Raw genomic sequence first — 19,097 nt, 5'->3', positions numbered from 1 at the left:
AATGTAAGAATGTTTAAAAAATACAAAACAGTGAAATTAATCTTGCCTGGCTCTTGTCCTAGAATCACCCCTTGAAGAGACACATTACTCTTACAGTGTGGTTAGCTGTTTTTTCAGAGGTTGTCCCTGTTATGTATTATATGTGTGACTGAATACAACTTGATTATGTAAATTAAATGATTGCGACATTGTTGTAAGTCCCCCGGCTGACTCCTCCATCAGGGTAATTTCACTGCAGAGCCTCAGTAAACAGTAAACAAATGAGCGCTCTGTCAGTCCAATGTTTGTATTGGGACCCCAAACATGAGGAAGAGCAAAGATGTGTTTCTAATATTTTGTCATCCCAGGATAACAAAGTACTGCAATCACCTTTGAGTTTGGGTCAGAGTAGCAGAGGATAGGAGGCAGTTAATTTACATTTTATATACAAGTTGCATCGACAGATAAGGCTACAGTATACAGTATTAAATGTAATCATAGGCCTTGATTATGAAGTGGAGGCTAGTTATCATACAGTGTTCTATTCTTTCAAGTATGTACAGTACATGCACTCTGATGAGAGGCTTGAAATATTGGTTTTCATTTTCTAATGGAAAAAGTACTATATTTTTGGCTTGAAATAACAAATCTAACACACAAAAATTATAGAGTAGAAATTCCGAAAAAATTTTTTAATGACGTCATGAGCCATCCAGCCATTGTTTATTTTATTAATTTTTTCTTGTCCTGTTCGGCTGTCAGGTCAAGCAGAATGGAGGACTTGTATCCATTTTATGCCGGAACAGTTTTACTGTGTCACAGTGGAGTTTTTAAGCTTCTGTTGTGGTTTCTTACCATTATAATTGAAGTTTATTGAGAATCAGAGTCGAACAGAACAAAGTTTCTAGAGGGGTGAGCGAAACAAAGACAAAAGACAAAGCACTAATTGTAAACAGGATGAGAAAACTAAGTCATTAGATGTTCTACAACAATTAAGCATTAAATATGAGTGTTGCATGGGGCTGTAGTGCTACACCCTGTGAGGGAAGGACAGGACAAGATAGAACAGGACAAGGACAGGAGAAGAAGCATGCAGGACAAGGGTCGTGAACCAGGCTGTACAACTGAAGTGTGACTATGTACATTTTAAAAGTCTATAGGATGAGAGTATGAGTGAGGGGATACACAAGCAATTCGCATATTCATGAGTTATTTGTCGCAATAAGTGAGTGGCCTCACACCCAGTGAAAGAGTCACAGGGGTGTGTGCCTGCGGACACATGCAAGTAAATTTTACACGCACAAAGACTGACAAAAGTGTCCCGTAATTGCTGTGCCCGCACTGCTGAGGCTGAGGACACCACCCAATCAAATGAGGGGCGGGATCAGGCCCAGGGGTCCACCTGAGAGGAGCCCGGTGGACGGGACACCTCCCACACCGAGGGACCCAGGGCGGTCCGCCGGCCCCACTGAGGCACCCCGACAACTAGCCACCCGGTGAGGGCCGCAGGGACCCAATGCCACCCACCAGGAAACTGGTGGTTTGAAACCATTTAAATGTGGTCTTAAATGGAATCATTGAAAATAAATAATTTATTTGAGGTAAGGTTTTCATTTTTATTGTAGCTATTCTTCCCAGTAGTGATATAGGCAAGTTATTCCAGCGTCTTAAACCAGCTGAGATTTTTTCCAAAAGTGATATGTAATTTAGATTGGTTAGCTCTGTAAATATTAATACCAAAATACTTAATGTTTCCTATAGGAATAGGGTAATCTGGGATTTGATCTGCAGGAGTCCATGAGTTTGCTGTTATTGGAAGTATTGTTGATTTTGTCCAGTTGATAGAGCAGTTTGATATTTGTGAAAATGTTTTAATGAGATTGAAGACTGCCTGGAGAGAATACCTGGGTTCCTGTAAGTAAAGAAGAATATCATCAGCATATAGATTGATTTTGTGTTCTGTCACTAGTGGGCAGATACCTTTAATATTAGCACTCTGATGTATCGCGGCAGCAAGAGTTTCGATGAATATTGAAAATAGCATTGGTGAGAGTGGACATCCTTGTCTGGTTCCTCTTTGTAATGTAAAACTTTGTGAAGTACCCTATTTTCACGGCCAAAAGGCGCACTTAAAAGTCTTACATTTTCTCCAAAATGGACGGGGCGCCTTATAATGCGACGCGCCTTATGTGTGCACCGAGTTCCAAAATCTGTAAATGTTGTTGTGTGACTTTAATGAGCGCTCCGCTTGTATGACTGGGTGCATTTCCTGCCGACACGCTGCTTATATAGAGGAAGGCGGACATGACTGAGGACAGCATGCGGACGTAAATGGGGAAGGGTGCGCGTGACAGAGGACGCTAAAGACACGCCCCCAGTAGGTATATAGTTCCGGTATGTGCATCGGTTTGGCTAAGGACCCCCGAAAATGGCACCTACGAAGAGACGTGCTTACGAAGCACACTTTAAACGGCAAGCTATTAGTTACACGGAGGAACATGGGAATCGAACAGCCGCGAGAGAATTCAAGATCAACAAATCCATGGTTCGGAAGCAAGAAAATGAGCTTCGCCAAGTCAAGAAGACGAAGCTGAGTTTCCGCGGCAACAAACAGCGGTCAAGCCAGCCTCCACTCGTAAAGTAGCAGTCAAGCCAGCCGCCCCTAATTTTGTTCATACTTGGCATTAAGGTAATAAATTGCCAACTCGCGGCGAAAGCCACCTTCAAAATAAAAGTCCATTCACCATTTATTTTTCCGAAGAAAATAAACTACATTTTTTAATGTATCTCAAGATTCAAATTAATTTTGGTGGTTGCATTCCTTAACCGAAGAGCAGTGACGTCCGTATTATTGGGAAGCTTTTATTTTGAAAGGTTGGTGACCTATTACCGTAATGCAGAGTATGAACAAAATTAGGGGCGCCTGGCTTGACTGCTACTTTACGAGCAGAGGTTGGCTTGACTGCAGTGGAAACAAGGCGAGGTGGCCCGAGTTGGAAGACCAACTCAAGCAATGGATTAATGAGCAAGGAGCAGCCGGGAGAAGAGTCTCTACAGTCACCATTCAACTGAGGGCAATAACTCGGAGCTTGCCATCATTCCGGCAGGAATTTTTCTTCCGACTCAGTAAGTTATGGAGACGTCACAAGTCCTTGCAGTTATTGTTCTGAAGAGGAATCTGCCAAACTGTTGCTTGCTGTTAAATGAGTTAAGTTGAGTTGACTGCCATCATACAGCACTCGTAGCTCAAATTTTTGCTCACAAATCAAAGCAAAAAATCGGCCAAATGAAGGCTCATATCTCGATAAAGTTGTAAGTCAGGTCACTTGTATCTTAAGACACCACTGTATACAATAATATATATTTGATAAGGTTATTATTATTTTTCTTTGCTAATCTGGAAGAAATCGCACAGTTTTATGCCTCATGGTAATGCCATGTTTGGTTTCCTTTTCTCTATTCGATATGAAATCCGAGACTTTGAAGTTTGTTGCCACTCTGTAGTAGTGTGGTTCATTTGAATGAGTGTGAAAACAATCATCAGAATCCTGGCGTGCATTTTTGCAATCTGTTCCACACACATGCACCAAATAAATTGGCTCACCACCACAGACACAGACTTGGTGGCAGGTAACAGCACTGATCGTAGTGCTGGCTTTGTGCAACATACTAAAAATACACAGCGCTGTGGAAGTGTAATGTTATTTCCAAATGAACACTCCTGGTTTTGACACTAGAGTACCAGTCCACAATGGGCCCACATAGAAACAGCTTGTTTGTCCTGCAAGTGACATACAGGTGGAAATCTGTTGCCATGCAGTGGCAACACCTCCAAAATACTTGACATGCGCTGTGTAATGGTTTCACTTCTTAAACTAGTGTCAGGCAAATGGAATAAGTTTGGGTGTGATAAGAGGAAAGGAAAGGAATGGAAAGATGGGCATACTAGAGAATATAAAAGGCAAGAAAAGTGACTGCAGTAGTGCTGGTATAGAAGACCTCTATTTGTGCAGTGGAGGAAGAGATATTGGCCAGTGCTGCCCTGTACCATTTGTCCTAGTCAGGTTCTTAAATAGATTCTGGATCAATTATTCATAGCATCCATAACTGGCAATAAATGTTAGCCGAGACAGTGCCGCCTGGGCCAGCGACAGCCAGAAGAGAAAGGTTAGAAGCAGTCTTAAAAGGCTAAAATACTGGACAATCTACCAAATAGTGTTTGGACTCCCTTGAAAAGGAACAACAAGAAGGAGAGTAGATAGATATTGTCTGAGTTCAATGGAAATCAATATGAACCTAGTCAAGGCTAGAAAAAGCCATGTACATGGCATTTTCTGCTTACCTAAAAGTTAGCAGGCTTGTTATTACAATTCCGTAACAAAGACAGCGTGTCAAAGAACTCACATAGGAGTTATCCTTACCGCTTATCCTCACAAGTGTCGCGGGCGTGCTGGAGCCTATCCCAGCTATCTCCGGGAGAGAGGCGGGGTACGCCCTGAACTGGTCGCCACCCAATCGCAGGACACATGTAAACAAACAACCATTCACACTCACATTCATACCTACGGGCAATTTAGAGACTTCAATTAACCTACCATGCATGTTTTGGGTATGTGGGAGGAAACCGGAGTACCTGAAGAAAACCCACGCAGGCACGGGGAGAACATGCAAACTCCACACAGGCGGGGCCGGGATATGAACCCCGGTCCCCAAAACTGTGAGGCAGATGTGCTAACCAGTCGTCCACCATGCCGTCTGAATTTCAGGATATGATTAAAAAAAAAAAAAATGGCAGTGATATGGTCAAAGCAAGTGTTTTTTTGTTTGTTTTTGCTACGAAAATTATTGATTAATCTTAACTGTCACCAATGTATGCATGCTATTTATTTATCCCTTATCATGTGTTAAACCTTAAAACATAACCCAATTAAATCAGTGCCTGAGTTGGTAAAATAACAGCAGACCCAGAATTGAATACTATTTATGTGCCATGGTGTTAAAAGATCAACAATGTTAGTTCAACAACAATGTATGATTGGAAGAGATTATTGTCTTGCATTTCTTTGTGCTGAACTAAAGACATTGATTTAAAGGTATCAAAAGGGGAATGTGGGCACTGCGAAACACAAAAATATAATCAAAATATTTGTTGTATATCCATCGTGGTGCAGAGACACAAGCCTGGGGAGTGAGTAACCACCCAGAGACCATTTGGATGGTAATTGAGTGAGGGAATGCCAGGCACTCTCTGATGAACATGTCGACACTTCACTGCATCTCCAAATGGCTTTGGTGAGCTAATGGTGGTGTGGGAAAAATGAGCTCACATAAGGCTGGGGTAATGTAGCTTCCAGCTCAGCTCATTTTCCTCCAAACGAAAGAGATCATGTGGACCCCCTAAAGGCCTGTGAGATTGAAAGCTTCGCAAGCGGAAAGGCCAAATAAGTAAGAAAAATTAGATGTGAACCTGGATCATAGTTTTCTCATTCAACTCCCATGCCTGACATCAGTGGTGCTGATGATGTTCACATGCCTTACGGAGGAGTAGACAATAACAATCTGCCTTTTCTTCAGCTGTCCTTCCTTTTCCCTTCTTTCTTCTCTTCCCGCATTGTATCCATCTTTTATGTTGACTTCCTTCTTGGTGTCTTTGTTTATTCAAATTTTTTCCATTTGTTTACACATGGAATCTTCAAAACAGTCACAAAAATCCATAAATAAAAATTACCTTTGACCCAAGATATCCTAGTTGTCCTTGATTTCACAGCAGTGTGGGGATTTTTGAGTTGAATATCACTAAAAATGAATTAAACGAGAGTTTTTTGTGTAGACAAAAGCTGTATTTACATTGCATTGTTCAAGTGACACAAATCCAATTTTCTGATCTCAAGTGTCACAATTCAGAATCAGGTCTTCTCTAAATGTGGATAAAAAAAAAACATCTGATATGTGTCAAATGAAATGTGCATGTATATAAATTGAAAGAACGGCCTATGATTTTGAGAAGCATTAAACATTTTAGAGATTCTTAGGATTGGTGGTGTGGGGTATTCCTGCTTACATGTTACTTGACATCACCACTAATCTTCCAGTTAAATTGTTAACATGTTTCTTTTTGTATCTTTCTTCATCCCTAGGAGCATCTACAGTAGTAGCTGGTATTGGTTCAGTTATTTGGTCTACACTCATGTGTGTTCGCTGTGGTCATACCTGACTAATTAAACTGTACCGAGAGAGTAAACTAACAAGTTTTTGTTCACACTGGTATCTCCAAATATATATTTTTTTGTTCCTGATTTGATGATGTTCCAAAACAGAACTAGACCACATATTGAGGTGGTTTTAAATCTTATCAGATTGATACGGATGTGTTTTAAGTCTCTCAAAGATCGGATATCAGAGCGGTGTTTATCGGTCGACATGGAACACACGCACAACTCAGATATCGTGAAGAAAGAGGCCAAAGTCCAGAGTCACAACGTTTAGCATGATAAAACAGCTGATTAAGAACAACAACAGTGACATAAAACACATAAACCACTACCAGCTGTCCCACCTCGAGTCGCTAGTTTATGGAAATTGCCTGTCAAGTTTGAGTGCCACTCAAACCACTGCTATCTGAGTCAGTCATAATACCCCATACCAATCAATGAGAGTTGATTTGTGCAAGGTTTAGGATGATATTGTTCAAACAAACGGCATTTGGCAGGGCAATCAGTCCAGAGTTTGCTTCAACCAAACAAGACTGTGTGTGTGTGTGTGTGTATGTGTGTGTGTGTGTGTGTGTACGCCCGTCTGTCCATGGAGCGGGTCCGTGAGCCAGGCAAAGAAGAGAAAATCTGAGTGCTTCTGTTCATCTACATTGCTGAAGCTAAAATCATATTTCAGTGAATATTGAATCACAGTTGTTATATAACAATTTCAGGAAAATAAATCACATTGTAAGAGAGATTATGCAGCCAGACTTCTATTCATATAAAGTACAACTGTTGTATATCAGAATTTTTGTTACAGGTCTTGCATATATTTTAATTAAATTGTGCAGCATATATAAGGAATACGTCAGCACATTTTCCACATTTCACCTTTTGCAAAAGACCAAAATAGCATTTCATTCAGTAGCCCCATAACACCAAAACATGACAGTAAGAGCAGTACAGTAAAGCAATCTTTGTTTTGCATCTTTTTGTTCTTTGACGTGCATGGCCCCATGCACACGGAAGAATATGAATCTGGGCACCCTTTCCTCAGGTGATCCCTTAGGACCCCCAGCCCTTTCCTGCTCCACATAGGAAACCCCATACATAATGCATCACTATCCAGGCCAATTTCAGAGCAGAGAAGCAAAAAATAGAGAAACCCTTCCCAGGTTCCTGCAATCAGTCCCGTGGTTTCTGTGGAAAACGAGGCCTCATTGCGACCGAATAGAAATACCAAGAAGAAAACATGAAATATTTAGCATGGCCTCTCACTGAACATGCCATCTCAAACTTCCCCAAAAAACTGTGTGTGGAAGAGGGAGGGGACACGAGATGTCACAGTGCTTGCATCGTGCTTTCTCAACATGATTACGAGGATGCTGTTGCTTTCTAGGGATGGAACAGGTGAGGACACATTACATGCATTGCTGGAGGTTAAGATGGCAATATTTATCCTTAGGGAACGGGACGGCATTTGCAGGGGTGGAGCATGGGATTGATTTGTGCTGCTTATAAGTGATAAGACGAGGGGGCTCAGATGGAGGCTGGTAAAGGTTTGATCAAAGCAGGCATGTTGCTGAGAGATGACGATTAGGCAAGCCGAGGCATTTAACATACGTAACATGACAAACAACACTGTGTTCCATGTGCAAGAGCACATGGAACATGCATAAATATTCACGACAAGAGACATGGAACATACAGCATATTCTAAGCTACAACCCGAACAAACAATATGCATCACGACAATTCATCATGACCCCACAACAATAGAATATGCTCTTGCAGGGGTCAGAAGCCAAAGTGTTCTCCGTGAGTACAACGAGTAAACAAACCGTGTACTTTGACCAAGGCAGAGCAATTGAGAAAACAGGGTAAATGGTTTGATTGAATGAGTTTCTTTTCGGAGAGTGGTACGGGACGGGTCATATTCACAAGTGCTGGAGTTTGAATGTGTCAAATGTCAGTCGAAAAGAAGATGCTACATGGGGTAGATTGCGTAGAACGGAGATCCAACGGCAGTGGGGCGTATTTCACATTTCAATAAGTAAGTTAAAACAAAAATGGAAGTGTAGAAATTCAGACATATAGTTAAAATGATCATTGAGGACCGGGCTAATTAATTTTTTTATAAAATACCGGATCACACAAGGAGAGATTCACAGTAAAAGAGGTGTGCAAAGAATGTTTGCACCATAGGGGTGGTGGGGACGAGCCCTTGCTCAAAAGCACCTCAACAGTAGGCAGCAGACTAGTATTTCTCTAACAACTTGTTACCAACTTGTTGCCATTTGTAAAAATTTTTCCATAGTGGGACTCGAGATGGTTCCGATCAGGGTACTCTGATCAAGCTTGCATTTCAACTGCAGGGAGTGAAGGTGGGATGGTGAAAAAAAAAAAAAAAAATGTACCGGCATTACCAGATAACTATTAACCCTTTATTGCTCAATTTTTTTGTCAATGTCTTTATGTCTCAAAAAGTGTTCTCTGTCAATTGACTGTCTGTTGTCGTACTAGAGCGGCTCCAACTACCGGAGACAAATTCCTTGTGTGTTTTTTGGACATACTTGGCAAATAAAGATGATTCTGATTCTGATGAACGGACCAATGTTTTTCTTTGCATTCCACTTGACATTTGTAACACAGAAGGAGCAATTCTCTGTCGACCAATCCTCAGACAGCACCAAATTTAGCTGTACCTTTGACAAGCAAATTTTACCATGCTATTGTGACTGGTACCCCAATGCAAGTGTGCTGAAAAATGGACCATAATGTATGCAATGCCCTATATTCCCTGTCCTCACCCCTCTGAAGCTTATCCTACCACAGTCTCAAGAGTAAAGTCACGTTTATTTGTATAGCCCTTAACTCATTCACTGTCAGCCTTCCCAGTTAACCAAAACAAGCTAGTTGTCTTAGGCTGCCACCGCCATGATCGTGAAATACCGCTGCACCCATTTTTTCATGATATTCAGACAAGTGGAAAAAACAAAGCAAAAATTTTGATGCCATCGGGCAGAATCCTCGCATCTCCAAAACCATCGCTTTTCAGGAAAAGAAAAAAATACGTTTGTTGAGCCATTAACATTAGAGAGAAGCCGAGCCAATTTCAACACTTTAGATTAGTAAAAAATGTGTAAAAAAAAATTAAATTAAATAACAGAACCACGTGGGGACTGATCAGTAGTATGGATTTGTGAAAAAACATAAAATAAAAAAAAATTTGAAAACTCAGGTTTCCGCCCGACAGTGATTATAGCTCCTTAATCCTCCGTTCTTGATCCTCAACAATATGGAGATTGACTTCAGCATCGTTTGTTAGTATCCATTACCAAGTGTAACCTTAACAACTTTTGCAAGCTTTTTGCAAAATAAAAGCACAAGAAAATTGCAAACTTTACCAAACTTAACCTATTTCCATTGCTTGGTGGCCATAATAACAGGAACAAAAAGCAGCAGAAAAGTTGTTGCAAAGCATTAGTTTAACTTTCTTTTTTGGTCTGAAATAAAGCTTGCTCAAAAGTGGCAGTAATAATCGGTGCTTGTGTGCAGCGTATGCTTTCTCTACTTTCCACATAGCAGTGATGCATATTATATTACAGCTGTGCAGTTCCCTCCCCAAAAATTGCTTCCATAAGGAAGATAAAAGGCGATGCCATTAAATTGTGTGGGGACACTGGAGCTCTTTGTCTTCTCGCTGGAACATCAAAGTACACAGCAAAATCAGGTTGTGCACCAGTAGTGTCCACGAGTGGGATGAAAACACATGACAAATTTATATTGCATCACTGCTGAGAGTACGCCTTCATAACAAAGAGCACAGCTCTCAGTCATTAGAACAGTGATTCATGAAACCTTTTGATGCTTTGAAGTAAGGAGGAGACAGGCGATGACAAGACCACTGGTGGAGCAGAAAGGGGATGCATCCATCTATCCATCCAATTTCCGTAATGCTCATCCTCACTAGGGTCACGGGCGTGATGAGGCCTATCTTTGGGCGAGAGGCGGTGTACACCCTGAACTGGTCACCAGCCAATCGCAGGAAAGGGGATGCCAACACGTAGTAATGCACAGCTTTGAACACTGTGCTAATGAAGTAGATTTTAATCCGATTGCCCAGGATATTAAAGGTGCATTGCATCTCTGTCGGATGATTCAGTTGATCAACTCTCACGGGACCACGACATGCATGAGTGTGTGCTTGCGCTCCCGCAAGGTTATGAGGTGCAGAATGTACCACTCGGAGCCTGTTTGGCACAATTAAATATGAAACTGCTTGCATGCATGATTAAAAATACCCTAATTGCAATTGCAGACAATTTGGATTTTCCTATGCCCTGTCGCAAGCATGTAAGCATCCGTCCATGTTTGCGCAAGCTTGTACCCATATATTAATATTTAGAGGTGTATATGATTGAACACATTCAACATTAGATCAACGTTCATTAATGAACCCCAGGATAATTTTTTTTCTAAAGCTCAAATTTGTTTTTGGCCGTACAGGAGACGTTACGATAAGAACGTGACTCCACTCCACCTGACGACACGACACAACACAGCACAGTGAACAGATTGCCACCATGTTGGCTCAAGGTTGGCAGATGGTTCTTTGTCACTCCAACGTTGATCACAGGATAACGTGCGGTGCTTCTTGCACTCAGAGCTTCACTGGCCTTCCATATGAATGAAGCTCTTGGACTGAGTCGTATGGAGCAGCATTGCCCCCGTGTGGTCAAATGTGAAAAAAAATCTCATAAGTTTTATTGATGTGAGTCAAGGCCAATAAACAATCAGGTCAGAAGTAAACATGATAACGGTCTGTAAACTACAACCTCTTCTTGTAATTTTCCACTGCACATTGGTGTGAAAAAAAGAAAAACAATGTTCTATTTATATTCTCACCTATTTCACCTTCACTCAACACGCATTGATTTTCAAAAAAGGCAATAACAGGAAACTTAACATCGTTTTCGTAGAATAGAATGAAATTCCTTTCATTGTCACTGCACAAAGATTTGCTATGTCAAGTGTACTTATTGAGCCTCTCTTTTGTGTGCTTGCCCATTTTTACATTTTGTAATCTCTACGAAAAGCATACCCACACAACTAAACATATATTAATTTTTTTTTTAAATGAAATAAAGGAGTAAAAATTCACTCCGATTTTGAATTTGAAAGTATTTTCACAAGTGGCCTATAAATGTAATCTATTAACCTTGGGTACCTTAAGTATTTTTTGTTTGTTTGTTTGTTTTATGTTCCTTTGTTTATTATTGTTTATTTGAGCAGTCCAGTTGATGCGATTTCACGCATGCGTGATAACGATAACCAAGCTTGCGATGCAGTTGGTGGACAGGATTGCAAGTTTTTTTTCGGCCGTGTGCTTTAAATGACAAGTGAGTAGCGACACACAAGTACACACGTATAAGTGCCCTGTTAGAAATAACCACTACCTTTGTGTTATGAGTGTTTTACACATTAAGTAGTAAAAGTTAGTGACCTAATAAATAATGACAATGAACAATACAATGGGGAAACAAATGATGTCACATGATGTCCCCTTAACATTTCTGCCTGCCCCTCAAGTATGCATTCCTAGAACTGGCCCTGCCAACCATTACACTTGTATTTGGGTCTTTTTCTAAATTATTTATTATATTGTTTATCACTTCCTTCATCCAACGCCAAACTGCTAATAAAGCTGAAATATTGTTGAGCAAGTCCATTTGCATTTGTTTGTCCATCTGCTCATGAGTGAACAGGTTACTACCTGGCAGATTCATGGAGGATGAAGAACAGACAGAAAGTGCCATTACGTCGCCATAGCGACTCATCAATCCATCCATTTTCTCTACTGCTTGTCCTCATTAGGCTCGCCGGTGAGCTGGAGCCTACCCCAGGTAGTGTATATAACCAAGATTCACACTGTGAAGCAGACGTGCAAACACACACACCATGCTGCCCCTGTGCCCAACCACTTTTAGTACAGTAAACACAGTATGTTTTATACATTTTATTGAGCCTCGTGTAATCTAAACTTTTTCAATATGTTGTTGATTTAACAAAAAATATCATTTGTATTCATTCACTCCTCCCTGAGCCATAACCTAATCGTGATGGCGCTATGTTGTCTTGGGCTGGCAGGAGGGAGCAGACCAGACAAAGTACAGCTTAGAAAACCAAACAATAAAAACTATTTTCCAGGTCAAATGCATTTAGTCCACACATAATAGAATATAGAATTCAGTTTAGATCTTCTGCCCATAAAGTATATGTTTTCAGCCTTTTAGTTAGAACACTTCACTAGTAACTGTCTCCTGCTCCTGTAACTAATAGAAAAGGGATTCAGGTTCAGAAGATAAAGTGTTGGGTTGTAAAAAAATAAATAAGTAAATAAAACAATACTGATCAGCGCTACAATTTTGGTGGTCATTCTCCACAGGTTGTATCCAGATGACCTTTGTCAGTTCCTAGAGGAAATGAGGTCATTTTTATATTTTTATTCTGTTATTATCACTGTGTGAAAGTGTAACTGCAGATCAGTTATCCTATCGTAGCTGACAACACATACAACACACTACCTGCCTCAGCAGAAAATCAAACCGCTATCACTGAAAGATAATTACGAGACTACAGCTGTATTTTTTTTTTGTCTATATATAGGTCGTGTTAAATTTAAAAAAAAAAAAGGGGGGGGGAAAAGCACTTGAGAGAGCAGGCTAAAACCTGTTTCGAAATGCATGAACTCTGAACTTCTACACAAATGCACTTAGTCCGCAGATACCAGTAAAACCATATTTTATTTTATCACTTTAATATGAATAAATAGGTTCTGCTCCCAGGTCACTGGGAGGGACAGTTCAACAGCAAGTACATGCAAGTACACACACACACACACACACAAATGCATTTAAATGGAGTATGAGGTAAATGTAAGCACCACTCTTTAGTGAGATACTTTGTTCGCGGAGTTTCTGACCTTTACAGCTTAATATACCGATAATGACTCAAGGCAATTATCGGGCAGAACCTGTCCTTTGGTCTACACACGCACATGCACACACGCACGCAAACACACACACACACACGCACACAGTGTCTATAAAAAGCTTTGGGCCTGATCATTCTTTTTCTGTGTGACGACCAACTCACTATTCCGTCGACACAAACTCTCAACATGCCGGCAGACTACAATGGACGGTGGGAGATGGTGAGCAATGAAAACTTTGAGGAGGTCATGAAAGCCCTCGGTAAGTTTCTTTTAAATTGCCTCTTCTTATTTCCTCAATGTGATAAAGATCAAGCTGTTCACGATCAAAAACTAATCGATACAAAACATCAATTGAGATTAATGTTTGCAAATTTAGCCAGGTAATGAGGGAGAATGAAGCAGGAGTGCTGAGAACGAGTGATTTTGTGTGACACCATGAGTGGAAGAGTGAGCAAAGATATTCCCCACTTTCTTTCATTGAGCTGCTACCAAGCCAGATATCTTCTTTCTGAGCTGCTCTCCTCCCTGGGAAATTAATTATGGGTCAACTCCTTTTGATTTTGAAATCATCCTGGAAGGGTAAGAAGACATTTATCTGGGTAAGAAAATGTTTATGATTCCCAATTCTTAACTGCATTTCATGAAACAAAGCTCAGGAGCACCTCCTTTGTGGAATATCGGCCCAAACAGTATACATCATGGAACATAAATTTTTTAGCGTGTGGGGGACATTTTACAGCATTATCTTGGCCACAGGGTGATGCCTCCTCCAAAGCATAACTCTTTATGAATTGTGAACACACGCACTCACTCATACAAATATTACAAACCCTAATGAAGTTGGAAGGTTGAGTAAAACATAAATATAAACAGAATAAAATGATTTGCAAATCCCTTTCAACCACTTATCAATTGAATACACTACAAAGACAAATCATTGGATGTTCAAACTGATAAACATAATTGTTTTTGCAAATATTCTCTCATTTTGAATTTGATGCCTGCAGCGCGTTCGCAAAAAAAGCTGGAACAGAGACAACAGAAGACCTGGAAAGTTGAGGAATGCTAAAAAAAACAAAAAAAAAAAAAAAACACCTGTTTGGAACTGTCTACAGGTGAACAGGGAAATTAGAAACAGGCGAATGTCATTATTGGGTATAAAAGGAGCATCACCGAAAAGCTCAATTGTTCACAAGCAAGGATGGGGCGAGGTTCACCACTTTTTGAGCAACGTGAACAAATAGTCCGGCAGTTTAAGAACAACGTTTCTCAACATACAATTACAAGGAATTTAGGGATTTCCTCTACGGTCCATAATATCACCAAAGGATTCAGAGAATCTGGAGAAATCTCTCCACGTAAGCAGCAAGACATTGAATGCCCGTGAGATTCGATCCCTCAGGTGGCACTGCATTAAAAACCGGCATCATTGTGTGAAGCACATTGCCTCATGGCCTCACAAACACTTGTCAGTTAACACGGTTCTTCGCTACATATACAAATGCAAGTTAAAACTCTACCATGCAAAGTGAAAGCCATAGATCAACAACACCCAGAAGTGTTGCCGGGGGCCTTCTCTGGGCCCAAGTTCATCTGAGATTGACAGAAGTAAAGTGGAAACGTGTGCTTTGGTGTGACGAGTCCACACTTCAAATTGTTTTTGAAATCATGGACGTCATGTCCTCCAGGCCAAAGAGGGAAAGCACCATCCGGATTGTTATCAGCGCAAAGTTCAAATATCCAATATCTGTGATGGTAAGGGGGGCTTTTAGTGCACATGGCATGGGTAACTTGCACATCTGTGAAGGCACCATTAATGCTGAAAGGTACGTACAGGTTTTGGAGCACCACATGCTGCAATTCAGGCAATATTTTTTTCCGGCACGTCCCTGCTTATTTCAGCAAGCCACATTTTCCACGTGTTACAAAAAGTGTGGCTCTGTTATGGACACAAAGTTCAAAAGCCAGCATCTGTGATGGTATGGGGCTGTGTTAGTGCCAATGGCATGGGTAACTTACACTTCTGTGAAGGCACCATTAATGCTGAAAGGTACATACAGGTTTTGGAGAAACATATGCTGCCATCCAAGCAACGTCTTTTTTATGGACACCCCTGCTTATTTCAGCAAGACAATGCCAAACCACATTCTGCACGTGTTACAGCAGCGTGGCTTCGTAGTAAAAGAGTGCTGGTACTAGACTGGCCTGCCAGCAGTCCAGACCTGTCTCCCATTGAAAATGTGTGGCACATTATGAAGCACAAAATACGAAGACTCCAGACTGTTGAGCAACTGAAGTGGTACATCAAGAAGGGTAAGAATTCCACCTGCAATGCTTTCAACAATTGGTGTCCTCAACTGTAACACAGTGTTAAACATGACCCTGACCCAGCTTTCTTTGGAACGTGTTGCAGGCATCAAATTCAAAATTAGTGAATATTTGCAAAAAAAAAAGTTTATCAGTTTTAACATAAAATATTTGGGCTTTGTGTGTATACAATAGAATAGAGGTTGAAAATGATTCACAAATCATTGTATTCTGTTTTTATTTACGTTTTACACAACGTCTCAAATTCATTGGAATTGGGGTTTGTAGTTTGTTTACATGCCTGCTTAATCAAATAAAAAAAGGTTAATATTTATGATCTCTTCCCCCACAGTAATTAATGATCATTAATTCCCATGAAAAGTGTCCAATTTATAGAGCCAAACTTCCAATGGAATGTTTCTAGTAATTTAGCAGAAAAATGTCCACCCTTTTGCAACGCTGACAAAGATCATCCTTATGAAAATGAGGCCAAACTCATTTGTATGGGTAAATAGTTTAGCAAAAGAAATGGATATATTCACTTTACACTAGGAGACTTTTTACATTTCAGTTAAGCTTTCAAAGAAAAAGACACACACAGTAAGTGTGTTCACTACATTATGCCATCCTTCCATAAATCCATCCATCCATCCTCTATACCACTTATCCTCACTAGGGTGCAAGGACACTTTAACACCGAAGTATTCAACTTGTATCCCCAAAAAGAAGATCACAAACTGACATTCAATATTTCTTCATTCATGCATGCAGACATCGACTTTGCCACCAGAAAGATTGCTTCCCATCTGCACCAGACCAAACTATTTGTTCAGAATGGAGACAAGTTTGAAACAAAGACGTTGAGCACCTTCAGAAACTATGACGTCAACTTCACTGTAGGGGTGGAGTTTGAGGAGCAGACAAAGGGTCTTGACAACCGAAAAGTGACGGTACGACAGTTGTCTGATTTTTAAACATGTACCTGTAATGCTTTTGTAAGGAAGCTCGTGAACATATGCTTATAGTTGATCTAAGTAGCAGCAGTTTATATTAATGGATGCTTATATTTGCAGACGCTGGTCACCTGGGACGGGGACAAACTGGTTTGTGTTCAGAAGGGAGATAAGGCAAATCGTGGTTGGAAACACTGGATCGAGGGAGATCTGCTACATCTGGTATTAGAGGAGAAATGTCATAACCAAGCAATGAAGAGAAAACAATAAGAACATATTATGGCCAATCTCATTATCCAAAGAACTCAACAAAAAACAAGAAAAAGACAAAACATATTTTGTCCTCAGTACACTTGATGGAATCGTTCCTAACATACATTTAGATTACACTGATCTGTGTCAATAACAATAAAAAGATGTTACGGTATACAGTGATCCCTCGTTTTTCGCGGTTAATGGGGACCAGAACCCCCCGCGAAAGGTGAAAAACCACAAAGTAGGATTTGCCCCCCCCCCTTCTGTCTCATGCATCAACATGAAACAACGTGTCTTTCCCCAATATGGCTGTTGATATGGCTGTATTTTTTCATTTTTATTTTTTGATGAATTTTTTATTTTTTTATGCATATTTTAGAAAACCCCGCGAAGCACTGAAGCCGCAAAACGTGAAGCGCGAAGTGGCGAGGGAACACTGTATTATCAAACAGTTATCGATAAAAGATCTGACTGGTTATGTAAGAGATTATGTAAGATTTGTTTCAACATATTATATTGTTGGTCTAAAGGTTGGTGTCCTTTCTTTCAGGACTTTCATGTGCTGGACAAAGTCTGCCACCAAGTATTTAAGAAGGCCCAGTAAGATGAGCTCAAGCCTCAAGTTGTCATATGTTGCACAATGAAGCCTATTTATAATGTATGAAGGGAATAAACTGATATTACAGTGAACTGTTTCTCAAAAGCCTTTATCATCAAAACATAAGACATCATTGAGATGTTGTTTCTTTATTTATATCAGAGCAAAAGAAGCCAACACACAAATGATACACGTTATTTAGAAGTATTGTTAAATTTATTCTATTATTTATCTTATTGTAGGTAGGGGATAATACAGGTAGTTTGGGAGGGCATTGGAGTGGGTCTGATATACACAGAGTAATTCGTATTTGTTTTAAATAGGTAAGAGGACAGAAAAATGTCCTTCAATTTAGGAAGGAAGCCAATTCATTAGAAGTGGAAGGTCTGAATGTTTACTTGAGTTCAGATTATAATGAGCCTATAATATTGCCTGCATCTTGGCTATTTGTGGACATGTATGAGTAAATTAGCATGCATGTTCGGTCCAAATTACAATACAAGCGTAACACATCCAAACGTTTTTGTGCAGTAAAGTCATCTAAAAAGGTAGATCTTTGTGAATATATAATAAAATCTACCAATGGTAAACAGTAGCCAATTTGATATATAGTCTACACAAACACACACACACATAAATGCCAGTTTTTTGTGACAAGAAAAAACAAAACGGCCAAAGTGAATAATTTCTAATCTGTTCATAATTCCCTCCACCTTGAATAAGCATGAAGCTGCCACCACCACACGTCGCTGTTCTTTTAGTGTTGCATTTGTGCCAAATGTACAGTCCCACCCCTTCACTTTTTGCTGTTACAGACTTATTCTAAAGCTAATGAGTATAATTAAATTTTTTTTTTTAAAACAACCTACATAAAATATCCCATAATGACAAAGTAAAAACATATTTTCAGACAGTTGTGCAAATTTATTGAAAATGTAAACATAATAGGTACAGAAGCATTCACACCCTTGGGATCGATCACAGCCTCAAGTCTTCTTGGATTTGTTTCTATGATTTTGGCACACCTATTTTGGGGAATTTTCTCTCATTCTTCTCTCCAGATCCTCTCAAGGTCAGTCAGGTTGGATGGGCAGCATCTGTGGACCGCCATTTTTAGTTTTTTCCAGAAATGTTCGATTGGCTTGAAGTCCGGGCTCTGGGTGGGCCACTCAAGGACATTCACAGGCTGCAAGGGAACACTGGAGCTCCGCCTTAGTGACCATAGGGTTCTTGTTCACCTCTCTGACCAAGGCCCTTCTTCCCCGGTTGCTCACCTCGGTCAGACGGCCAGCTCTAGTAAGGGTCTCGTGGTTCCAAACCTCTTCCATTTCCGAAGAATCAAGACCACAGTGCTTTTGTATCCTTCCCCATATTTGTGCCTTGACACAAATCCAGTCTCGGAGGTCTGCAGACAATTTCTTAGACATCATTGCTTGGTTTCTGCTCTGATATGCGCTGCCAACTATGAGACCTTATATAGACAAGTGTGTGCCATTCCAAATGATGTTCAATCAACCACAGGTAGACTCCATTCAAGTTGCAGAAGCATCTCAAGGATGATTAGTGGAAATCAGATGCACCTGAGCTTGAGTGTCACAGCAAAATGTCTTAATACTCATGTACCTATTATGTTTGAATGTTTACATTTTTTAAAATAAATGTACACAAATGTCTGAAAATATATTTTTACTTTGTCATTATGGGGTATTTTAAGTAGATTTCTTTCAAGAAAACTATACTCAAATCAGCTTTAGAATAAGTCTGTAACATAGCAAAATGTGGAAAACGTGAAGGGGTGTGAATACTTTCTGGTG

General features: G+C 40.2%; 1 protein-coding gene across 1 annotated transcript; it reads left to right on the top strand.

Moving 5' to 3' along the window:
* Positions 1–13,269: 13,269 nt before the first annotated feature.
* Positions 13,270–17,375, top strand: rbp2a (retinol binding protein 2a, cellular). The gene is made up of 4 exons (XM_061783061.1): positions 13,270–13,429; positions 16,249–16,427; positions 16,551–16,652; positions 17,236–17,375. The coding sequence occupies exons 1-4, from the start codon at positions 13,357–13,359 to the stop codon at positions 17,287–17,289; spliced, it is 408 nt and encodes a 135-aa protein (XP_061639045.1). The 5' UTR covers positions 13,270–13,356; the 3' UTR covers positions 17,290–17,375.
* The last annotated feature ends 1,722 nt before the right edge of the window (positions 17,376–19,097 follow it).

The sequence above is a fragment of the Phyllopteryx taeniolatus genome, chromosome 8 (assembly GCF_024500385.1).
Source record: "Phyllopteryx taeniolatus isolate TA_2022b chromosome 8, UOR_Ptae_1.2, whole genome shotgun sequence".
NCBI lineage: Eukaryota > Metazoa > Chordata > Actinopteri > Syngnathiformes > Syngnathidae > Phyllopteryx > Phyllopteryx taeniolatus.
Note: the sequence above shows the minus strand (reverse complement) of the source record. Positions and strands in the feature narration are given on the sequence as shown.